Consider the following 26,356-nt stretch of genomic DNA (forward strand, 5'->3'; position numbering starts at 1 on the left):
AACTGAGTTGTGAAAAAGTACAGGCAAGCAATAAAAGTTTAATAACTTTAATAAGAAGTCAGTTAGTATGGAGGCCCCAAACATCTCAGTGAATTCCATCTCCTAGATGCACAAGGCCTACTTTTGTCTATGGAGTTATTAGTCAATTTATCTAGCAGAAAATAAACTTGCTGGATAGATAGTTGCTTCATTCTTAGGCCAGGAAAAATTTTTCTTTCTTAATCCTTCCTCTTGGCTAAGGAAAATGTAAATGCTTCTGACTTTATTTAAAAAGCATAGACAGCTTCCAGATGTACATCTCTCACTTAGGAAGTCTCTCATAAAGTTGTGATAATCTCTCAGACTTCATACCATTTTCACTCGGTTGTCTAAACATAACGTGTTCCACAACTCACAATTTCTCTTTGGAAGCATGCTCTCTGTGGTCTTCCCCTCTCAATAAAAGGCAGCAACTCTGTTCTTTTCCTCACTCTGGTCCAAAAACCATGACTCCATTCTTATATCTGACCTCCAGTCTATAGCCACTTATCAGCTCTACTCTGAAATTATATCCCAAACCCAAACACATCTTGACAACTCTGCTGCTAACCTACCATCATCTCTCATGGAGAGTACTATAACAAGCTCTTCACAGGTCTCCTCATTCATCTTTCTGCAATCTTTTTTCAAGACAACAGTTGGAATGATTCTTTAAAACGGAAGTCAGATCACTGTTCTCCAATTCCCTCGTTGATTTTCAAGTCTCTAAATGCTAAATCCCTTGCAGTGGTGTACGAGAACTCCTGCACCGTGTCTAGTCTCTTATTATCTCTCCAGTTCACCTTCTAGTAGTACACTGGCCTTTAGTCACCCCCCTCCAGCCACACTGGCCCCTTGCTATTCCACCAATACATTCAGTAGGCAGCATGCTGCCTTAAGCTACTTCTACTTTTCTTCTTGCCCTAGGATATTCTTTTCTTTCTTTCTTTCTTTCTTTCTTTCTTTCTTTCTTTCTTTCTTTCTTTATTTCTTTCTTTCTTTTTTTTTTTTGCCTCCAGGTTTATGGCTGGGGCTCAGTGCCTGCACTATGAATCCACTGCTCCTGGAGGCAACCTCTTCCCCTTTTTTGTGGCTCTTGTTTATTGTTGCTGTTATTATTGCTGCCATTATTGTTGGATAGGACAGAGAGAAATTGAGAGAGGAGGGGAAGACAGAGAGGGGGAGAGAAAGATACCTGCAGACCTGCTTCATTGGTTATGAAGTGATTCCCTGCAGGTGGGGAGCCGGGGGCTTGAACAAGGATCACCATGCTGGTCCTAGTGTTTCATGCCATGTGTGCTTAATCCTCTGTACTACCGCCTGGCCCCCTGCACTATGACATTCTTACCTTTCATGTACATATGAACTTTCCCCTCAACTTACTTTGATCGTTGAGGTCATCTATGAACACTCCACTCACTCCACCTGCCTTCTTGATCGTCTTTCCTCGCTTTGTATCTTTTCAATGACTAACATTTTTACATAAATGTCACTGCTTATATCTGTAGCCATTTAGTTAAAAAGAAAAGGGGGAATTGTCGTATGCTTTACATTGGTTTGTTCTAGCCCTCCCCCGCCAAGAGAATTGGATGAGTCCTGTTAATTTCGCGGGCCTGCTTGGCCCCGCCCCAAAAGGAACCCCAGGAGAGGGTTCCTGAGTTCGAGAGTGACAGAGTTCCTGAGTTCGAGAGTTTCAGGGTTACAGAGTAAGAGAGAGTTCCAGTGTGCCAGAGTTTCAGAGGGTTCCCGAGTACGAGAGTTCGAGAGTTCCTGAGTTCGAGAGTAAGGGAGAGGGTTCCTGAGTTCCAGAGAAAAAGAAAGAGTGCTTGCGCCGCCGCCAAGAGACAGCCGAGTTCTGTTTGGTGATTAGTTTGTCTTAGTTTGTGAATCGTTGTTCCTGAATAAAGAAATACAGCTGCCCTGCCCAGCCGTTGTCTCCGCGTCTCTGTTACCCGCCGTGAAGCAAGCCAGCCCGGCCAGAGCCTCCCGAAATTTTAACAACATTTCATGTACATATGAACTTTCCCCTCAACTTACTTTGATCGTTGAGGTCATCTATGAACACTCCACTCACTCCACCTGCCTTCTTGATTGTCTTTCCTCGCTTTGTATCTTTTCAATGACTAACATTTTACATAAATGTCACTGCTTATATACTGTCTCTCTCTGATTAGAATGTATCCTTCACAAGGACACTAGTTATTGCATTTCATTTAGCTAGAACAGTACTGGACACATAATAGACACTGGAATGTATTTTGATTTTGAATGAGTCTCTGAAAGTCTATATCCTATGTCTTACCAATCATCCTACTAGATTGTAAATTTTAATTGAAGTTATAAGAAAACACCAGAGTACAGCTCAATAAATATTCCAAATTTAACATTTTATGTTTACTAGTAGTTTTATTTCCAATTAAAATGCCTTGTATATAAATAAAAATAAATTGAACATAAAAATCCTAGTATATTTCCATTTTGATCATCTCCCCAAAGTATGTGTTATAATGTCCAATTTTAGTTCCCTTGCTCAGGATTTGACATTACTATTGCTTATTCAGCGGATACTTTCTCCAGTCATCTGCCCAAAGTTCTGTGTTTGGGAATTTTTTTTTTTTTTACATCAAACTGAAAAGCTTCTGCTTGATCAAGGAAACAGTAACTAGGGATAAGAGCCAAGATACACACACACACACACACACACACACACACACACACACACACACACACACACACTACATTCAACTAAATAAATGACCCCATCAAAAAAAAATGGGGAGAAGAACTGAACACACTTCACTAAAGAGAACTTACAGATGGCTGCGAAGGATATGAAAAAGATATTTCTTTATCAGGTAAATGCAATCTGAGTCAACTCTGGGCATAGTAAATCATTATCAGGTACATGCAGACTGTGAGAGTAGCATATATGAGAAAGGCCAGAAAGGGGAGGCTGAGCCAAGATGGCGACTTGCAAGCAGCAGCTGGTGTGAGCTCCAATAAGCAGCAGCTTGTGACCAGGGATTTTCTGGAAAGGGTAGGATACTAGGCATCAGCAGGAGGGTGAATAAGGGGTCTTAAGGGTGAGACCACTCTTGGGTTAGAAAACAGAGGCAAGGCGGGGGGGGGGGAGAGAAAGGAAATCTTTTGATTATTTCTGAAGCTCACCCCTTCCCACCACCCCAGAACCAGCCCCCAGGGGCTGGACAGCCACTCCTGGAAGGCTCCCCAATGAGCTATTTTCTTTACGAAGATTCCTGGCTCACCAGGGGTGTCATTCCAAGCCTTTTCCTTCTTGTTTTCCTTCTCTCTTTAAGTGGCTGGAGCTCTGTTTGAGTGACAAAATACCTGACCAATCAGAGCCTCACCCCTGCCTGAGAAAGACTACCTGGAGGGATTTTTTTTTTTTTTTTGGATACTTCTTACAATTGGCTGTTTTTGCTCAGGCTGCCTGCAGCCAATCCAGTCCAAGCTGCAGACTGTCAGGGCTTTTTACTCTATTCTATTTTATTATTGCTATTATTATATTCGTGTGTCCCTTTTGCCCCCTTCTTCTTCAGGTTGACCAAAATTAACTGTTGTTTTCTCCATTGCAGGTGACCAACTGTCCTCTCCAGTGAGAGGAACTTGTTTCTCTCTACCTCTTCCCTATACTCTTCTTTCTCCCTTCTCCTAGCTAATTAAAAAAACAAAACAACAACAAAAAAAACCTCTTTCCTTTCACTGCTCTTTTTTTTCCTTGTTCTTGTCTTCTTTTCTTTTTCCTTCTTTTGATTTCTTTTTTTTAATATTTATTTTATTTATTTATTCTCTTTTGTTGCCCTTGTTGTTTTATTGTTGTAGTTATTATTGTTGTTGTTGTTGTTGGATAGGACAGAGAGAAATGGAGAGAGGAGGGGAAGACAGAGAGGAGGAGAGAAAGCTAGACACCTGCAGACCTGCTTCACCGCCTGTGAAGCGACTCCCCTGCAGGTGGGGAGCCGGGGTTCGAACTGGGATCCTTATGCCAGTCCTTGTGCTTTGCGCCACCTGCGCTTAACCCGCTGCGCTACAGCCCGACTGCCCCTTCTTTTGATTTCTGAATTCACTGCTACTCATTTGTAAATTATTTGGGGGAAGAAATCTGACTGAGTGGACTTTCTCTCTCTCTCTCTCTGTGTGTGTCTTCTCTCCTCTTGCTATCCCCAGAATTTACAGTGGACAGTAGATTTGCATAATTGTCTATTCTTGCTTTTTCCTTTTTTCCTTTCTCTTTCTTTTTCCTTTGGATTTGGTTGCTATTTTGTCTTGGACTGGAGGTGTAGTTTGGCTAACTGGTATTGGCTGAACTGTACCAATCCTTGCTTAAGTTACTACTGTTGTAATTTCTGAGGCTGGGTGACTACATTTGTCATAAAGGTATTTAATACAGTGTGGCTTGTACTCAAAACAGAACAAATGAAGAACGACAGAAAAGAAAAATAAAAAACACATGGAGTTGTGCTGGCACTGAGATGTCCCAACTATTATCCTGAAAGTAGGGGGTAGGGAGAAGGAATAAAGATATTACAAGCAGAGGAAAGAGATCAAACAAATTTCTAGGGGACCTTAAGTATATAACCCACTTTGCAAACAGATTCAAGCAGGAAAAGATAGGGATAAATACTTAAATAGACTGGAAATGTATGAAAGAGGTCTTGAGACTCACCTATGATTGCAAGTGTCTTCTTCCCATCACTGTGATTGTAACATATGTGACATCACTGGTTTGTCCGATAGTTTTGAAATAGTTTGAATGGTAAAAAGATCCAGAAAGTAACAACTTACAGTGGCCTTGGGAGTGCTTGGCCATCTTGGGGTCCTGGGGGCAGGCCCTTGTGTGGATGGCTTTCGTCACAGCATCCTGCTTCCCATCCAACGTATGGCTGCCTCCATGGATATTGGTCATCTGGTCTTTTCCAGGTGTTTCTTCAGAGACACTGACCTAAACACATGCAATAGGGACAACACTGCAGGCCCTGATTGTGTTGTTGAGTATTTTACTTACTTATGCTGCTCCTCAATCATTCTTGGTGGACTGCAACTTATTTTCCTTCACACTGTCTTACTAGACACCATGTCTTTTGTCCACCTCCTCATGATCTGTGAATGCTCAGCATAGAGTCAGACCCACAGTAAGCAGTTAGGGCATAGTGGATGGAGCACTAACAACAGGGAGGGCTCATCAGACCTTTTTTCTTGTTTCATCTTCATGACAACCCAGCTAGGAAAATATCAAGTTTTCTTGATAAAAAAAAAAAAAAGTTTGGAAAAGTTAAGCTACTGACTTCTGGCTACACATTTAGTAATCTGAGAAGCAGGACTTGAACCCAGAGATCTGTGCTCTTGGCCGCCAAGGGATGGTGTATTCCTTTTGTCTGATATTTTGTCTTCCTGCATGCCTTCCCGCCCTCCCTCCCTCTCTCTCTCCCCCTCCATTCCTTCCTCTTCTTTCTTTTATTGCCATCAGGGTTAATGTTGGGGCTTAGTGCCAACACTACAAATCCCAGTGGTGATTTTTCCCTTTTTCCCCTTTCTATTTTTACTTAATAGGACAAATAGAAATTGAGAGGGTGAGGGAAATAGAGGAGAGAGAAAGACACCTGCATACCTGCTTCATCACTCATGAAGCCCTCCCCCAACCCACACAGGTGGGGAATGAAGGCTTGAACCCAGGTCCCTATGTCTGGTAATGTGTACACTCAGCTGGGTGCAAACCCCCCCCCCCCCAGCTTCTGTTTCCTCTCACTTCTTTCCATACTCCCTCCAGAATTTGCCAAGCATATACCACAAGTGAGAGATATAGCATTTTAAGATTTGGAAATAGATGTGGCTTATACATAAGCTATTCATGGAAGCTATGTACACAAATAATTAGATATGATTTGTGGAGAGTTACTTACAGCAGTGAATTCTGCTTATTGTATAGAAACAAGAGGTCAGTTCTTGACTAGGAGACCAGGGTGGGGAAGATTTCAAAAGTAGGTTTAACAAAACTGTATTTTAATAAGTAAAAGATGGATAGAGACTATAAGAAAGAGTATCTGGTGGTCCTGGAGGTGGTACAGTGGATAAAGCATTGGAATCTCAAGCATGAGGTCCTGAGTTCAATTCACATGTACCGGAGTGATGTCTGGTTTCCTATCTCTCTCTCTCTCTCTCTCTTCCTATCCCTCTCATTGATAAATAAAATATTTAAAAAAAGAAAGAGAATATGGTAGACAAATCAGCATGATCAAAGTCATGGAATATTTGCAGAAGTGTTAATGTTAAGAGCAACATGGAAATTATGCACAAGGGAAGAAGTGAGGGAAGGAAGGAAAGGAAACTAAAGATGAGGCTGAATAAATGTCCTATCATAGAGACGACATGTTAGTGTGCTCACACTTATAACAGGGGCATGGGAAACTGTGCACCTGTGACAATTTTTAAACCAAGAAAGTGGTCTAAAAAATAGGACTCTTCTTTAGAAAGAGTCTTGCAGGCAAGGTAGAGTATGAGTCAGTTTTCATAGTCACAGGGGGCTCTGTAGGAGAGACAGCTCATCAGATTTGTATTTTAGAAAGACTGGAATAAAAGAGATAATTAGCAGATAATTAGAACCCTTCTGAGCATGTAAGTGTTTCATCAAATGACATCAGGAGAGGAGTGTACTGTTTTTTCCCCTCAACAGAGGGGACATTAGGGTTGACTTTAATGATATATTTGAAAGTATTTGGAAAAACAACAACAACATTATTATAGAAAAGGCATGGATCATCCTGATTCTTGATAGGATACGGGCAAAGAAGAACAAGAGGAGTGGAATCCTTTTAAGTCCCACAGCAAAGAATAAAGTAAACAGGGTGGGGGGATTCTAAGAAAAGTAATAAAGCCAGTGTCTCACACAAATGCCCAAGGAGCCACCTTCCTTTAGCGTAATTCCTGATGAAGTAGAACATTGCTTCACGAAGGGCTGACTTACAGGTCTAGATTGACTCACAATGGATTCTATATCCACTAATCTATACTTGACATTTGAACCCCAAAGCACTGCCCAGATAAGCCAGTCACCCCATTTACTGAACATAGTCCATATTGGAAAGCAGACTATGCTTCTCTGGTGGTAACTTGGCACCATGCCTAATTCTTACCAGACTGCCAGCATTGAGACAGTGCACATGACTGCTTGCAGCTATGTAGTCAATATCTTTAACCACGTTCCTCTGCTGCTTTTGTTTTAAGCCCTTGAATAATCCTTTGACCTCATCATACCCATTTTTGGCCTTACACTGCCCCCTCCCGACTTTACTTAACGGCTGCTTTCCTGACTCTGGTTTTTGTCTTTCTTAATAACCTCATCTCTGGAATTATAATGCATCATGAATACACTGGAAACACCCAGCCTTATCCAGTTTACTGGTTGGATTACCACAGACATATTGTTTGGTGTATCCAAGTCCAGCAGATGGCACTGGTACAATCTGATTCAGGACAGGCACATCTCAAACCAGTATCTACAACATTTTTTTTCTTTTATGCATGGATGGTATCTATAAAGCCTCAGCCACACCAACTGTTTTGAAGAAGAAAGGATCAGATAGATGTGAACACACACATACAGCAGACATGCCACATATCAATAAGTGGCAACAGTACATTGCATTTTTATGGTAGCACAAAACTTATGCACCATTTGCTTGAACTTTAACTGATCTTTATCATCCCAACTGAGATAGAATTAGGATAGAGGTGTGAATGGTAACTGGATAAAGACCATTATTCTGACTTTGCTGATAAGATGAGGGAGCTCAGGAATGTAGAATATTCTAAGCAAGGCTTAAGAGCACATACTTTAAGGAGACCCACCCTCAGGGTCATACAAGTGTGGATTTAGCATCTGAGTAAGAGTTTCTTTTTTTAATTTTTTAATAAATATTTTTATTTATTTATTATTGGCTAGAGACAGAGAGAAACTGAGAGAGGAGGGGGAGGTTGAGAGGGAGACACAGAGAGACACCTGTAGTCCTGCTTCAGCATTCTTGAAGCTTCCCCTCTGCATGTGGGGCCCAGGGGCTTCAACCTGGGTCCCTGCACATTGTAATGTGTGTGCTTAACCAAGTGCACCACCACATAGCCTCAGTAAAAGTTTCTTTATTGTTTCTCCTGGGTGCCTAGCTGAATTCATGCCAGTCCCAACCTTGCCTCTGAGGCCTACACTTCATGATTAATAAATGGAAAACTTGAAGTGAGTTCAGTGTGATCACAATGTTCATACCTTTGGTAAAATACCCAGCATCCACTGCAACCTCTGATTCTGGAGTACCTGTTTCAATCTCTAAAAATTCATTTCATGAGCTGATCCTTGAACTCTACTTAGTTGTTTCTGTAAGTAACTTTAAGACGCAGGTACCTTGGTAGGATGCTTTGAATGTGAATCCTTTTCCATTTTTTGAAGTTTCCAGTCATGTGACTCCTTTTCCTTCATTCTTTTATCTTTATCTTCATGTTTAAAGCTAAAAGAAAAAAAAAGAAAATATACCAGGGGCAAAGTGAAGCTTAAAGTAATTATAAAAAAAAATTAAATAGAGGTACACACACACACACACACACACACACACACACACACACACACACACACACACACACAGATGTGGTGGCCAGAATTAGGTTAACCATTATGGTTTTTCCAAGTTTCTATCTTAACAATTCTCATTTGTCCCCATTTCCTGTAGAAAAAAAAACATAAGTTCTATCATGATCTGGAATATACCTTTCTTTCCAACCATCACCCTCTGCTCCTTTCCTCAACATTTGTTCTAGAGTTTCATAATTCTCCACATCTATCATTCTATATGAAGTAATCCCTAACTTACTTAACATTTTATCTGCCAGACATAGTTTTCATATAATTGGTGAAAAATCATGATTTGTATAAACTATCTTACTTCTGAGAACTCCATGGACTCTTCCAAAAAAATTATACTTTCTTATCTGCTTCCCAAATACTTTTATGTTTTACTCTAAGGAACTGTCTATAAGTGTATCTCTAGTTCCACGCTTTCATCTTGCCAAGAGGCAGCCCTTTCTCATATGTGTATCCCAGTGCTAACGCCGAGGCGTTCATGGTAGCAACAGCACAGTACCTGGCACAGAATGGTTCTTAGCCAGTACTATCTGAGGAAATGAATGAATGGCATGAACCGGTAGAAGACAATGATTACAGCGAAGGAATAGAAGTGAGAGGCAAGGCGAATAGTGTCATGAAAAAACCTACAACCAAGGACAGAGTGCTGAGCAGTATCAATATCCGTGTGAAAATGTCTGTTCCTGGCACTGTTATGGGCTGGATAAATCGATAGCCACATTTCTATGGAAGAACCAAGGAGAAAGAGTTCTCAGAGAAAAACAGAAGAGATGGGTCATAAGGGAAGGAGAAAATGCTGTTCTGAACTAATTTAGAAAGAGTTTTAAGGAATTTCATAATTCATCTAATGACGGAGCACTCTTGTCCATGATGAAGGCTGTATACTGGTTCCTCGGTGTAATGACTGCTGGGTTCAAATCCCCATTCTTGTTTCTTCTAAAATTCCAACGTGAATCCTTCTAAAAATCACAGTTTGGGGGGCCAGGTGGTGGTGCACCTGGTTGAGTACACCTGTTATTATACACATGGGCCCAGTTTTGAGCCCCTAGTCCCCACCTGCAGGGGAAAGCTTCACAAGTGGTGAAGCAGTGTTGCAAGTATCTCTCTGTCTCTCTTCCTCTCTATCTCCACACCCTCTCAATTTCTGGCTGTCTCTATCCAATAATTAAATAAAATAATAAAAATTTTAACAAAAGAAAATGAAAAAAAAACCCCACATTTTCTATAATGAAAACAACAATTACAGAGGGTTCACTATGTAAACTCTCATTTAAAAAAATGTTTAGTTTTATTAGAGACCAAAACACCAGCAGTTCAGCATATGTGGTAACAGGGAAGGAGCACAGTGTTCCTACAAGTCCTACACTCTGCTCACTGAGCTACCTTCTTTCTGCATCAACATTTTTCATTACATTTAATGTTCATGGTGACTATAGAGGTTAGTATGGTGATATATATTTTTAGTTACTCAATGCATGACTTCCCCATCACTACCCTGTAGCATTTAAAACAATACTAGGCACACAGCAGTCACATGCCAAATATTCAACTCAACGTGCAGTGAGTATTTATTCTACTCATATACTTCTAGAGTCTGAGGTATGAAAAATCATGGAATATATTGCCTGCTTTTGATTCAAGATGGGAGTAAAGGTCAGAATGATTTGGAAAGAGGGATGGAGAATGAACAGGGAATTAACAGTATAATCATTGTTTCATAACCATGCAATAAAAAACAAAAAGGCAAGGCTCCAGTCATGCCTCTTTGAAGAGTAAAACTTGAACTGAATCTGGAAAGACAAGAAGTAGGAATTAATCAGGAGGAAATGGCAGAATGTTTGTCCCAGGTATAAGGAATAAAGGACAAACAGGAATTTGAGCAGAGGGACAAAGGAAACCCACTTAGCTAAAGTAGGATTTCCCCTGGAATACAGTACTTATAATTTTGGTCTCTTCTAGACAATTTTAATATGTGGTGTTTCAAAGCTTGCTGGCCATGTTCATTCTACTGCATTAATAATTTGGGGAGGGGGGCAGAGATATTTATAAGCTATGGATGCAAGAAGTATGGGAGGTACTAGGAAAATGAGGAAGACAAAGTGAACCCTGCCCACAGGAACTTAAAGATAAGAAGGTGGAGAGCAAGGTGAGGATGAACTGATATGTTGCAAACATGGCATGCAGAGACATTAGTCTAATCATGTCTATCTTGCACTGGTACCACAGAGAAGGGATTGGTCACTTCTCTATGAAAGAGGAGAATCAAGGTAAGCTTCTCAGAGGAGGGGATATTTGATGGTCAGTAGAAGTTGACTAGAATTCACCTCAAGTTGAGGTGAATTAAATGAGCAAAGACACAGAGACTTGAAATAACATAGCACATTGCAGGAACCAAATTCTTCGAGGACTCACGGGATTGCTTTATGCTTGTTTGAGTGTGTGACCCTTAACAATCCAGGAAGCCTTCAAGGTAGTGGCCAGACCTCCACCACTGTAATAGACCAGTGGTTAGCCAATGGTGGCACATGTTGAGAGCTCAGTGTTTACCGAATGCAATATGGGCTACAATGAGGGCAGATGAAAACATGGTACAGGGTCTCAGACACCATTTCTGTACAAGTACCTTGCAAGGTGCCAGGAGACTGAAGCAGGTCAAACATGAACATATTTGGCTCATAAGGAAAAACCGTTATTTTTTAATTAATTAATTTGATACAGACAAAAAGAAGCAGGAAATAAGGCAAGAAAAAGAGATACTTGTAGCACTACTTCATTTTTATTATTGCCAGCAGGATTATTGCTGGTGCTCAGTGCCAGCAATACACATCTGGTGGCTATTTGTTCCTTTTTTTAAATACTTATTTCTATTACAACAGAGAGAAATAGAGAGTGGAGGAGGAGACAAAGACGGGGAGAGAGAAGGACAGATACCTACAGGCCTACTTCATCACTCATGAAGTGCCCCCTTGTATGTTGGGAGGGGGAGGCTTAACAGGTCCTTGCATGTGGGGACAAGTGTGCTCAACCAGGTAGGCCACCACCCAGCCCCACTTTAGTTTTCTATCAGTATTTTTATTAGAAGGCTAGTGGTTAAAGATCTTAATTTTGAAGATAAAACTCACCTATGTTCTTGGTGAAGAAAACTCTTCCAAGGCTGAAAGAGAAAAATAGACATTGGGGGAAAAAAAAAACAGAAAACAATCCCTGTGCTCTGAACACTGAGCTACATCTTTTGACCCAGTGTCTAGAAGTACTATTTATATTTGCCTACTTTCAATGCTCACAATGTCAGATGTGGTTACTTCTATTATCTCTGCTTTACAGGTGAGGATCGAAATTACACAAGTAGGAGTTAGGACAGAGGCCAGCAGTGATTCTGCCTAGGTCCTGAGTTGCTATGCTGTTTCCAAGTTGGTGCCTAGCAAATGTTTCCATCAGAAACCTAGACAACTGCCTGGCCTCATGAAAGCCCCGGCTACAAAAAATCAACTTGTACTAAGAACTCCTCTCTCTGAAGGGACAGCTATTGGAGGCCAGTTGATGCATCTGTGGACAGATTAGGAATACATTCATCACTCCATCCTCATACTATTTTCTATCTCAGAAACTTAGCAGCTAAAGACTGGTAAAGCCTCAGAAATCAAGAGAAACGAAACACAAATGGCCTCTCTCCAACTTTTGTTTTCATTATTTACTGTGTTTATTTAAATAGGGATAGATTAAATCTTGGTGGACTGATTTTTAATTTTTGTATGTTTTATAGTTTAAAAGTTTTCTGTCTTTTCTATTTTTTTAAATATATACATTTCTTTGAAATCACTTTACATTCAGCTCTGTACACAATCCTAAAGATGATAAAAAGGGAATACACAGTACCTTCTGGGGTTCATCGATTTCAACTTCATAAATTGCTAAAGGAAACAGAAAAAAATATTTCAAGGCAGCGTATCCACTCATTTTTCATAGTAGCCAAGATTAAAACAATTATGCAAAATTAGTTTTCTTTCTCTTGAGAGCACTGATCTTTATGAGGTTCTGTCTATGTGGTTTGGGAAATTGTTGGGTCACTGATCAAGGTTTTAGTTTCTGTGGGGATTTCCAGGATGGAATGTACAGTCAGTGAAAACATATGAGACAGCTTTCAGTTTTGGTAAACAAATCCAGACTTTGCACTTGAGAAAAAGCCTTGGAATTTAGTGGTAGCCATGAGGGGGCAAACTGAAAAGAACAGAGAAAGGGGGGGGGAAAAAGTCATCGAAAACCTAACTCCTACTTCAGCAAAATGAACTACATGTGTCATGCTTAGAAGTGTTTTGTTCCACAAGTATTTCCTTAAATACAGCTTGAAAAGAAGAGACCATCAACCCTTCCAATATCAATTTCTTTTTCAACTGAAAATCAGAGTCTCTTCCATTTGAGGTTTTTAAAGAATTAGCAAACATATCTCTCTCTCTCTCTCTCTCTTTTCCTTGCCATAGGTAGAAGGAGGGTATATTATTCTTTCTTAGAAATGGAGGGAAAAAGCCAGTAAACTGTGATCACACATACAACTGATAATGTATTCATGGTTTGATTTTTTTTTTTTTTAAAGTCAAACTCAGGGGAGTCAGGCAGTAGCGCAGCGGGTTAAGTGAAGGTGGCGCAAAGTGCAAGGAGTTGGGTAAGGATCGCAGTTCAAGCCCCCGGCTCCCCACCTGGCAGGAAATCACTTCACAAGTGGTGAAGCAGGTCTGCATATGTCTATCTTTCTCTCCCCGTTTCTGTCTTCCCCATCTCTCTACATTTCTTTCTGTCCAATCCAACAACAATGACATTAATAACAACAACAATAATAACAACAACAATAAAATAACAAGGGAAACAAAAGGGAATAAATAAATAAATATTTTAAAAATATATTTTAAAAAAACTCAGGTAGTCTTCAGTGATCTTCAGATACTAATATGAAGACACGATCACTTTCTGCAGCCCCTCACCTTTTACCATATACTGACTGTGTGAACTCGGATATGTCATTTCTTCTACACCAGAAGTTAGATGATTATATTAACATTATATTAAAAAGTAGTTAACCCTCTTATACTTAAAGATAGCAGACACTATAGTAAGTCCTTCCCCCACCCAATGAGCAGGGGAAGGGAGAGAGTTCAAAATCTTGCTCTGCTATTTATGATATTCCATTTGTTTTCACCTTTCTTAACTTAATGTGGTACTGTGGAATTAAACCTATAACATTAGACATGTAAAATACAGACTCTAACTGCAATATCTCACTGGCCCAATATGTGAAGCAAAAGAAAAAAAAGAAAAAAAATCACTTCCATGGCCTCAGCGCTATATGACTCCCCAGTTTCTGGACTAATTTTTTTTCATTTATTCCAGATAGAGCAAGACAGAGAGACAATATAGCACCGCTCTAGCACCCATGAAGTTTCTGCTAGGTGCAGTGGCTGCTCCCATGTGGTGTCAGGATTTGAACTCAGGACCTCAAGCTTGGTAAGCAGTATACCTTGCAAGTAACCATCTCCTGGTCCTTGATGTTTAAATGCATAACCTCAGTTCTTTTTTTTTTTTTTTTTTTTTTTTCTTCTTATTGTCAGTACAGGTACACAGACAGGTATGGGCTTGATTTGACTGACAGCTCTTAGGAAGTCCTGGCCCAGCATTTTAAGTGAGATAAAGTTTGCATTTAGCATGAAGTCATACTATCTGTCCTATACAAATCTGTCCTTTTACAGTCAGGAGTTTTGACTCACCTGAGGAAAGCTGACATCTCTCAATACTTCTGTTGCACTGCTGACACATTTTCCCCGTCTTTATATTTTACTTTATTTTATTTATTTTTGACTAGTGGCAACTGCAAGCATTTTTCAGCTGGGATATGACTGAGCTGAGTCATTTGCTGAGTAGGGGATTAGCAACCATCTCCATGAAATAGGAAGGCTAGTTTTCTTTTTTTTTCATTTTTTTATTAGTGATTTAATCATTATTAACAACACTGTAAGATAACAGGGGTGCAATTCCATATAGTTCCCACCATCAGAGTTCTATGTCTCATCCCCTGCATTGGAAGCTCAGTTCTTAAACTGATTGCCACTCATAACCAGAGAAATAAAGTAACATACTCAAGGTAACTCAATTGGAAAATGAGTCTTACACTTCATTTAGACATGAGTGCACTCATTTAAATGGAATATTACCTAGGGGCACAGATGGACCTCCTCAGCTTGAAGGTTATTTCCTAGGCTGCCCAGCCCCCCTTAGGCAAGTCCTTGGCTTAGCAAACACAATTTCAAAGGCATTATGTCTATTTTAGGTATATTCCAAGGGGCCCATGACTTTCCTAATTACTGCCTGAGCACGACAGCTAACAAGCAGGTCCTAGAACCCCACCTCTCCAGAGCCCTGTCCCACTAGGGAAAGATAGACACAGGCTGTGAGTATGGACTAACCTGCCAATGCCCATGTAATTGTGGAGAAGCAATTACAGAAGCAAGACTTTCTACCTTCTGTACCCCATAATGATCCTGAGTCCATGCTCCCAGAGGGATAAAGAATAGGAAAGTTTCCAATGGTGGGGATGGGATACAGAACTGTAGTGGTGGGAACTGTAGCCCTCTTATCCTTTGGTGTTATCAATATATCAAACATTTTTATTTATAAAATGGTAATATGGACAAAACCATAGGATAAGAGGGGTACAATTTCATACAGTTCCCACCATCAAAACTGCATCTGTGGTCCGGAAGGTGGCACAGTGGATGGAGCTTGGACTCTTAAGCATGAGGTTCTGGGGTTGATCCTGGGTAGCACATGTGCCAGGGTGATGTCTGGTTCTTTCTTTCTCTCCTCCTATCTTTCTCATAAATAAATAAAATATTTTTAAAAATCCACATCCCATCCCCTTGTTATTGGTAGAAACAGAGGGTGTGTGTGGAAAGAGAGAGAAAGAGAGAGAGAGAGAGAGAGAGAACTGCAGCTCTACTTGCGAAGCTTTCCCCTGGGGACCAGGGACTTGAACCCAAGTCCTTGCACATTATAGTGTATATGCTTAACCAGATGTGCCACCACCTGGCCCTGGTTAACTAATTTTTTAAAAATATCAAGTTAACTTTATAGCCTTGAATTAAATAATGCTTGGTCGTGCCATATAGTTCTTTTACCTACCTGAGTCCTATTTGTTAAGATTTTTGTCTGGGTTTGGTACTGGGGTAAAGGCTAGCTTCATAAAATGTAGGTTTCCTCCCTCTCTCAATTTTCTAGAGGATATTATTTAGAACTGGTATTGAATCTTTTGTGAACACCTGGTATAATTCTCCAGTGAAATCACTAAATCTTAAATAAAGGTTTGTTTTTTTAGTTTTAAATTATGCATTCAATTTCCTTAATAGTTATGGTTAGTCAAGTGATTTCTATTGAGTGAGTTGCCCTAGTCTGTGCTTTTGGAGGAACTGTTCTATTTTTATCTAGGTTGTCAGAATTAGATATATAGAATTGTTCATAATATATTCCCTAATTATCCTTTTGATGTCTTCAGGATTTGTGATGATCTATTTCACTCTTGTTATTGTTAGTGTGTATCTTCTTTGTCAGTCTGTCAAGAGAGTTGTCATTTTATTAATCTTTTCAATATTAAACTCTTGGTTTCTATTTTCTCTATTGTTTCTATTTCAAATTATTTCTATTGTTTATTTGGTTCTATTTTTTCTGGTTTCAATTTCATTTATTTCATTTCTAATCTTTATTATTTATTTTCTTCTTTTTATTTTGGACCTACTTGGCTCTCTTATTTCTATGTGCTTCAGATAGATAAGATCTTAGATATGAAACTCTTCTTTTTTTTAATGGAAGAAACTAGTGCTCAATATTTCTTAAGCTCTGTACCAAAATGTCTGATGAAATTTCGTTCAGTTCAATATATTCTTTTATTTCCCTTGAAACTTGACCCATGGACAAGCGATTTAGAAATACATTTCATTTCTAAGTGTTTAGAGAGTTTCCTGTTAACTTCTGGTTACTGATTTCTAATTTGATTACACTGTGACCAGAAAACATTTAGTATGACTCTATATCTTTAAAGTTTGTTGATGTCTGTCTTTCTGGGGCAATGGGAAGAAACTACAGCATTAAAGCTTCCTTCAGTAAGGTTGGGCCAAGCTGGGACCAAAGCAGCACATAATATGGCAAAATAATACACTATCCAAATGAGCTGTGTTACTTGCCCCACAAGCTCTCTCTTCACAGTGTGGCCTATAGCAGCACCAGCATCTCCAAGAACTTGCAGTAAATGAAAAATATCAGACCTCACCCCAGAGTTACTGAATCATGGAGGGAAATTTGACAGACTCCTAACTCAGCCCATGAACTTCCCAAGTATGTTTTTCTAGGTAAGTGATTTATCTCAGCCTTGGGTTCCTTGCCTATACAGTAAAGAGGTCAGACTAGATAATCTCTCTCCACTTCCTTTCAGGAAGTGAAACATCTTTGAATAAAAAGCAGCAAAATATTGTGGAACGATCATGGTTCCTAGAGACAAAGTTTATTTCACATTATAGTTTTATCAAGTTGTGTGACATGTGACTGTGCAACTTAATCTCTCTGATGTTCAGTTTCCTGTCTCTAAAAGTGGGTTAGTTGCATGTGGGGGGAAGAGGGTCGCTTCACAGGCGGTGAAGCAGGTCTGTAGGTGTCTATCTTTCTCTCCCCCGTCTTCCCCTCCTCTCTAGATTTCTCTCTGTCCTATCCAACAAAAAGTAACATCAACAACAACAATAATAACCACAGCAAGGCTACAACAACAAGGGCAACAGAAGGGGGGAAGATGGCCTCCAGGAGCAGTGGATTCATGGTGTGGGAACTGAGCCCCAACAATAACCCAGGAGGCAAAAATAAAAAAAAATACTATGTGAAAGGAGCTGGTTCAAGTCCCCAACCCCTACCTCCTGTGGGAACTTCACAAGCACTGAAGAAATACTGCAAGTGTTTCTATTTCTCCCTCCCTCTTTATCTCCCCTTTCACTTTTAATTTCACTGTCTACCCAATAAAATAAAAAGTAAATAAAGTATTTTAAAAATTACTGGTGTATTGCACCAAATTTAAAGGCTCTGGGGTGAGGGAAGAGGGCTCAGGTCCTCGAACATGATGGCAGAGGAGGACCTAGTGGGGGTTGAATTGTAATATGAAAAACTGAGAAATGTTACTCATGTACAAACTATTGTATTTTACTGTTGACTGTAAACCATTAATCCCCCAATAAAGAAATTAAAAAAAAACATTAGGGGCTAGCAATGGTACACCTGGCAGAACAGATGTTACCATGCCTAGGGATCCAAGGTATCAAACCCCAGGTCCTCACCTGAGCGGACAAGGATGCTTCATGAGCAGTGGAGCAGAGCTACTGCAGGTGTCTCCATCCCTCTATTTCTGTCTTTATCAAAAAAGCACAAATTTTCATTCCACATTCATCCCTGTTTCTGACTTAATTTCACTTAATATGATTTCTTCAAGCTCCGAGATGGGCTGAAAATAGTAAAAGTGCCATTTTTAATACCCAAGTAGTATTCCACTGTGTATATAGACCACAACTTGCTCAGCCGCTCATCTGTTGTTGGACACCTGAGTTGCTTTCAGGTTTTGGCTATTACAAATATGGGATGAATATGGGATGGTCTCACTCACAGGCAGAAGTTGAAAAACAAGATCAGAAGAGAAAACACTAAGCAGAACTTGGACTGGAGTTGGTGCATTGCACCCAAGTAAAAGACTCTGGGTTGGTTGAAGGCTCCCGAGGGTTCAGGTCCTGGAACAGGATGGCAGAGGACCTAGTGGGGGTTGTATTGTTGTGTGGAAAACTGTGAAATATTATGCAATTACAAACTATTATATTTATTATTGCCCGGAAAACGTTAATCCCCAATAAAGAAAATATTTTTTAAAAGTACAATTTTTGGTATATTGCACCCAAGTAAAAGACTCTGGGGTTGGGGGGGTAGGGTCCAGGTCCTGGAACGTAATGGCAGAGGAGGAAGCAGTAGGGAGTTAAATTGTTATGTGGAAAACTGGGAAATGTTATGTATGTACAAACTACTGTATTTTACTGTCGACTGTAAACCATTAATCCCCCAATAAAGAAATTGTATTTTAAAAAAAGAACAATTAAAGGCCACTAGTAGGGGTGGATTTGTTGTGCAGGCAACAAACCTCAGCTATAATCTTAGTGGCAAAGTAATAAAATGAAATGAATAAAAAAAATCAAAACTTATATCAACAAAGTTGTACACAGAGGATCTGATATCGAACTCTCAGCTTAGTAAATCCAAGAGCTTGTCTCAGTACTACTATTCATGCCTTTTCAAGAAAATTGACAGATCTCACAGAAAGAACCAAAGTCACAGACATTTGCAGAAATGCTATGAGTCTTAGTTTCTTTATCTTCTCCCTGATGGGGTAGGGAGCTCTCTTTTTCACAGAAGGTTTGAATTTCATCAGCAATGCCAGAGACAGGGAGACTTAGCTGTGAACCAGTGGTCAGATCTCTTAAATGAATTCTCTGCTGTTATTCAGGCCAAACACAGGGACCTAACTGGCTTGGTCTGTTATCTCCCTCTCCACACACAGTTACCCACAGTTACCAGGGGACTTCAAGAAAGACACCACAAGGAAGGAGATGAAGTTTCTATAGGAGGAAAAAGAAGAACAGTGAATTGCCATATCTTTATTTTTCTCCTCCACCTATCTACAAAAGTCAAAGAAGCTCAGTAGATCTGTAAAGGGAAGAATAGAAGTAACAGAAAGAAGGCAGCATGAGTAGTTGTGAGAGACCTTTGATGCCCAACTGGATTTGTACTTTTAAGAGACCAGACAAGAAGCAATAAGATGGAAGAAATGCAGAGCTGTGAATTTTTAAACTTACAGCTAGCTAGAGGGAAAATGCCATTTTTGAACATTTTTCATTCCACACAGGGATACAGTATTAATTGGCTTAGCAGACTTACACTCTGCAATTTCTTCTGTGGCACACAGGTTAATGGAGTTGCCAGAGTGTCTCAGATATGAAATTGTTGCCTCATAATTATGTGGTTCTTCAGATTCAGCACTGAGAAGCAAGGAGAATAAAGGTGACTTAAAATATTTCTTTAAAAACTTCTAAACATTTTATAACTTAAACATTTTTTTAATTTATTTTCTCTTTTGTTGCCCTTTTTTATTGTTGTAGTAGTTATTGTTGTTGATGTCATCATTGTTGGATAGGACACAGAAAAATGGAGAGAGGAGGGGAAGACAGAGAGGGGGAGAGAACAGGAGTCACCTGCAGACCTGCTTCATCAGCTGTGAAGCGACTCTCCTGCAGGTGGGGAGCCAGGGGCTCAAACCTGGATCCTTCCGCTGGTCCTTGTGCTTCGCGCCACGTGCGCTTAACCTGCTGCACTACCACCCAACTCCCAAAACTTTTTTTTTAATTTTTAAATTAAAATTTAAAATTATTTTTTAAAACCTTTTAATTAAAAAGTTTAAAAAAAATTTTTCCCTCACTAGAGAAGAGATGTAAGTAGACTTGACCAACGTGGTAACCTAAACATTTATAAAAGACATGCAATCTCCTGCTCTGAAGACATAGGGATTCTGGATGACATAGAACGAGGTAGGAAAGTATACAAAGAACATATAACTCATCTAGAAATCTGTAAGGTAAAATCCCTGAGTGCCATTACAGACAAGACTCACAAATGAAACTGTAACAACTGCAGTCAAGGGAATAAAACAGAAATTGGGGGCAGATCAAGAACGATATTAACTGGGCAGCTGAGGATTTAATATGAGACAGAAGTAAAGTTTGAGCCATAGCCTCTGGAATGAGAAGGTGGAATGGAGCCATCAGCATAATTTTCAAAGTCACAAATCACTACCCCATTAGAAAACCAAATAATAAAAAATACAGGGCTAGTCAACCTGACTTCACTGGGCACACAACCCCACCAATGTGTCCTGGAGCCCTGCTTCCCCAGAGCCCACCCCACTAGTCAAAGAGAGAGACAGGCTGGGAGTATGCATCTATCTGTCAACACCCATCTTTAGCGGGGAAGCAATTACAGAAGCCAGACCTTCCACCTTCTGCACTCCATAATGACCCTGGGTCCATATTCCCAGAGGGATAAAGAATAGGAAAGCTACCAAGGGAAGGGATTGGATACAGAATTCTGGTGGTAGGGAGTCGGGCGGTAGTGCAGTGGGTTAAGCACAGAGTTCTGGTGTTGGGAATTGTGTGGGATTGTACCCCTATTATTATATAGTCACATCAATATTTCCATTTTATAAATAAAAATAAAAAATAGGGGTCTGGTAAGGTGGTGCACCTAGTTGAGTGCTCGTGTTACAATGCATAAGGACCCATGTTCGAGCTCCAACTCCTCACCTCAGGGGAAAAGGCTTTACAAGCAGTGAAGCAATGCTGCGGGTGTCTCTTGGTCTTGTTCCCTATCTTCCCCTTCTCTCTTGATTTCTGTCTCTATCAAATAAGTAAATAAACGCAGTATTTAAAAAAAAAAAGTATCTGTGTCCTCTGTCAGGGGACAAAGAAGTAGGGTTTTTTGTTTGTTTGTTTGTTACAAAGACCCTTATTTCCATCTGTTCTATTCTGACCTTTAGGTTCCTGATTATTGAATACTTTGTCATGCTTTAGATCTTACTACTTTTCAGCCACCAAGTTGCAGATGCTACCATGATGCCATCCTGGCTTCCCTGGGCAGATGATCTCACTAATGTGTCTGTCCCGATGCCTCACTCCCCCCACAGTCCTGCCTCACTAAGGAAAGCCCATGGTTCTCATCTGGACTGGCATGAGTGAAGCTTCATGACTGGTGAAGCAGTATTGCAGGTATCTCTTTCCTATCTGTCTGTCTATCTATCTATCTATCTCACCTTTCCTTTTCAATTTCTGTCCTAGCAAAATTAAAATAATCATCACATTGAGACAGTAAAAAAATTAATAGATAAAAAAGCATAGCATGTAGATGATCTCTTAACTAGATTAACCTCCAACAACATCATGCATACAGATGATGAGTAACAAAGAGTTAATATCTAATACTAAGTACCCATCCAAAAGGAAAAAAAAAAGTCCACAGAACAAAAGGAAATGCTAAACATCATAGAAAAGAAAAACGAATTGAATATCCTATAAAATTTAACTTGACACCTCACAGTAAACAAGGAAATGGAATTAAGACACTGAGAATTTGGCTCACACTCATTAGCTTAACAAGAAATCCCAATGATGTCTCAGTTGGCAAGAATATGGCAAGAACACTTTAAACCAGTTTGAGAGTATAAATTAGGTCAAACATTTTGGAGGATAATTTTTCTATAATTAATAAATTAAACTTGCTGATTGTTTAGCAACTCTACTTCTACATAAAAATCCTAAGGAAAAAAATTCTTATATTCATTTGTAAGTACCTGAGAATGGTTTCTATGTAATTATTTCAAAGACTGAACATTTAAAACAACCTATTTGTCCCTCCATACTTGAATAAGCTGACAGGTTCATAGGATAAAATACAACATGTAATATAAGTAGCTAAAATTACTTCTACACAACCACATAGAAAATAATATCAGTTTTGAAAAAAAAGACAAGTTGTAAAAGGATAATGTAAGATGTCCTTTATACAAAAATGGAAAGCCTTGTTTAACAGATACATGATATTTAGTTAGAGTGTAAGAAATGAACTAAAAAGACACAGTCCGACATTCATAGCAGTTGCCTCTGGAAAGGGACAAAAGAGAAATGGGATTGGGGAGTGAAATAAAGAGAACTCAAACTCTATCTATATTAAAAAGAAGATCACTACTTCATAGGAATTGCAACTAGGCAAAATGAGATCAATTCACCCATAATCTTCCCACCTTACTGTAACTGAGGTTTTCCTGGTTTTCTTCATTTGTACGTGCATTTATATCATTATTATAGACAAAGAAAAGGGTGGGTATTATATCTTCCCCACTGTATTTACTGTCATATAAGCACATTCCACTCAACTGTTTTTCTTCCTTTGACCACTGTAGATATTTTGAACCCTCTCCCCATTCTCTTCAATATTTCAAAAGAATATAAATAACTCATTTTACTGAAAAGGGGGGGAGAAGTCTAATGCATCAATAATCTCTCTCAGTATTTTGTTCACCTCCCACTGTATGAAGTAATTGAGAGAAACTTTCTTAAATTATAGACTGTCATTTATCTCACGCTCCAGTAGCCTAACAATCTCATTGAGTCTATGGTAAATTAACTTTATTAATAAGAAATAATTTGTGGAAAAATTGAAAGAAGATGTCTAATCAATTTCTTGGACAACTTTTGACAAAAATGAATAAATATCTACTTTAGATGATCAGAAAGAATTTCAACTAACAGTAATAAAAGATATCTTTCAGATCAATTGTCTTTGTAGAGAGGAAGTTACAGGATTAATATTAAAAGAGAAAAAAGATACTGTAGATATATTTAAACTTTTTTCTTTTTCTACCTGAGAATGTCTTTTATTTTTTCCTGGTCTATTTAAAACCTGATATGAGATCCAACTTGATTTAATACAGTAGGAATCAATACAGAGAACTGGGATTACAAGGAAGAGGTAGTTATGATTTAAATATATCTATCCTTCAATTTCTGTTCCCACGCTTATTAATTGGTCTACTCTCTGTCTCAAAGACTGTAGACATTATTAAGAAGCAACACAAAACTGCAGACAGAATTGGAGCTTCAGGTCAAACATATTCGAATTTGAACCCTTTATCTTCTAATTTCTAATTTAAAGTATTGGGTACTTTAATCTCTAGCTTCTTTTGAGAATTTTACTCTATAATATGGTAATAATAAAATTTACTTTAAGAGGACCTCATGTATATTAAATGAAATATTTTCCCTCTGCATATAGGCACTTCAGAAAGCATGCTAGTGATATTAGTATTCTAAGAAGGTAGAAATTATAATATTTTCACATTTTATTTGGGGGGCTTTACAGTATAGCTGTCTATAGAAGGGCATGATTTCCCAGCTTCCAGTGACAGGTATCTGTTAAATACTCTCACCCCCAACCTAGGACACCAACCCCCTGCCAAGTCCCTCTCTTCCAGTCCTTCCTAGAATCCCATACTTTGGATACCAAAATATACTGCTTTGCAGTATACCAAAGCCAGTCCAAGATCCATCCTATGTTCTCCCTTTCTAACACTTGCCTCCCAAGTTCCACCTACATGTGGGGTCATCCAGTATTCATCCCTCAATTCCTGACTCATCCACCCAACACTTTTTCTGCAAGTTCCATCCAAGGTAAGGCAGATACAGAGATTTTAGAGACTTTGGTCTATTACCAACATTGGTCATATGCAGTAGTGAATCTGGCAGAGCTTAACCTATGGGATGAGTTCTCCTGGTAAGTCTCTCCCTCTCCAGAGAGATTTAGCATAATAGGGGAATGCATAAATCTCACAAGGTTAGCGGCCATGTGAGTCTTCCCTGCCCCACAAAATTCATCTTCCTGCCTGAGCTGCCTGCTCCACACTATATCCCTGCAGGGTATTACTAATTCTGCCAGTTGAATCCTTAGCAATGGTTGCTAGAGAGGACCCACCTTTCCAGCCCCTCCCATTTTTCTCCACCCCTCTCCTATCTATGTATGGATTGTGAAACCACTTCCAGGGCAGGCTTGGCTCTTCAGGTTGGGGACAGAAAAGGCGGGGGGCATGCAGGGGAGGCAGACCTGGCCATTGTGTTTTTTGGCTACATGTGGTTTTAACCAGGTGCCTACACACCCAACTCTGGGGTGCCCACATGAATAAAGATTTGCATTGCTACTGCCATGAACTGGTTTCTGGGTTATCTCTCCCTCTGGAAACGCTAGCCCGACAGTCATATTGTTCTGTCCATTTTTCTCTCACTTTTCCTATGTATTTTCTTTCTTCTTTTGCTGCGGTTTGCATTACTTGTTCTACAACTACAGATCACCTCATTTAGAGATGGAGTTCCTTTGCTTTTTTTTTTTTTTTTCAAGTAGGACTTTTTTTTTTCAGTAATTCTTGCAAGGCAGAATTGTTGATAGTTTATTTCTTTAATTTCTGTATGATTGGGAAGATTTTAGTTTCACTTCCATACATGAAGGATAGTTTGGCAGGATACAGTATTTTTGGCTGGAAATTTTTTTTTTTTAAATGTGAATATGTTGTTCCTCTCCCTTCTTGCCCCTAGGACTTGTGATGAAAAATCTAATAAAAACCTGATGGTTCTCTCTCTGTATGTCAAATTAAACCTGCAATATTTTTTCTTGTCCTTGCTTTTGGATAGTTTTATTATGTGTCATGGTGTGGGCCATTCTGGATTTTGAAATTTGGGTATTCAGTTAGCTTTTTAAAAGTCTATATTTTGCATTTACCCAGGTATGGAAATATTTTTGCTGTGATTTCTTTGAGTATGTTTTCTGCTCTCTTCTTTGTACTCACACATCCCAATAACTTTCACATTAGTTTTTGTGATGGAGTCTGATATTCTGCATAAAACTGCTTCATTTTTCATTTTTCATGAACTTTTCCTCTCCAACAGATTTTTGCACTCAGACAGTGTGGGTTTTTTTTTTAATCTTCTAGCCCTGATATTGTCTTGATAAGCTGATTTATTATACTTACTAGGCCTCTGATGTAAGCCTCAATTACATCCCAAGCATCCTTCATATCCTGTAGCTCTATTTGGAGTTTTCTCTGTGAATTTTGTAGCAATTAGATGAAATGATCTCTAAGATCCTGAATTTGGGTGTTTGTTATGTTTAGATTCTTGAATTGACTTCATAATGAGTTTTCTGAATTCAAACTCACATTGTCATCAAATCTCTGTGTCATCTATGAACAGTTGAATTTTTTTTCATCCATGGTTTGGCTAAGTGTGGTTTCTGCTATTCAATCAGCAGGTGGTGCTGTGGTTATGTTGTTTATATGTTGTGTGTGTGGGGGGGGGTAGGGGGTATGGGGAGGAATCTCCCATATAACCCTGGGTAGGTTTAGATAGAGTAAGTTCTTGATGCCTTGTTTCAGAATGTACTAGGTCTTTGGCAGTCCTCTGCCACAGTCTGGGTAGGCCACTCAGTTTTAATTTGTGACTGGTTTTCTAACCTTCTTGGATCTAGCCTATGTTCTGCTGTATGTTTGTACCAAAATGGTGTTGGCTGCCAATTGCTGGCTGCTAACTCCCAGTTCAAGCTGTTTTTGTCTTAAGAGTTTGTCCCATATCCCTTACCACATTCACCAGCACCCACCTCTGGCTCAGTGAATTCCTTCATGATACACATTTACATGTATGTATTTATATGCATATACATGTGTATATATGCATGTATCTATGTGCAAGCCTAGCCGTATTACCATGTTTCATAACTTTACTAAATCTACAATGGCTTCTAAACAATAATAAACACAATGCCTCCGATGTTGTTCAACAATGAGTATTAGGAATATATATTTTTTTGATTCATAAATTTAGAAGCTGATATTTCTAAACAGGAACACAAAACTAAGATGATTAATTTTATGTGTTATGTCCAATTTAAATATCGTTTCTGGGTGTATCTGTGATGCTATTTTTGGATGATGTTAACATTTGAGTCAGCACAATTAGTAGACTTCAATGTTAGCAGGCATTATACAAG

The 26,356-nt window shown here is 39.2% G+C and overlaps 1 protein-coding gene across 2 annotated transcripts in view; it reads right to left on the reverse strand.

Moving 5' to 3' along the window:
- The window catches only part of FYB2 (FYN binding protein 2), a 104,489-nt gene that overhangs the window by 22,177 nt on the left and 55,956 nt on the right, over positions 1 to 26,356 (reverse strand). For both annotated transcript variants that reach the window (XM_060206269.1, XM_060206268.1), the window contains exons 5-9: positions 19,658 to 19,758; positions 12,539 to 12,573; positions 11,785 to 11,816; positions 8,429 to 8,531; positions 4,825 to 4,981 (exon numbers count right to left, since the gene is read on the reverse strand). In XM_060206269.1, the coding sequence (XP_060062252.1) occupies positions 4,825 to 4,981; positions 8,429 to 8,531; positions 11,785 to 11,816; positions 12,539 to 12,573; positions 19,658 to 19,758 (428 nt within the window). The remainder of the gene's footprint in view (positions 1 to 4,824; positions 4,982 to 8,428; positions 8,532 to 11,784; positions 11,817 to 12,538; positions 12,574 to 19,657; positions 19,759 to 26,356) is intronic.

This window comes from Erinaceus europaeus, chromosome 13 (genome assembly GCF_950295315.1).
Source record: "Erinaceus europaeus chromosome 13, mEriEur2.1, whole genome shotgun sequence".
In the NCBI taxonomy this organism is placed as follows: Eukaryota; Metazoa; Chordata; class Mammalia; order Eulipotyphla; family Erinaceidae; genus Erinaceus; species Erinaceus europaeus.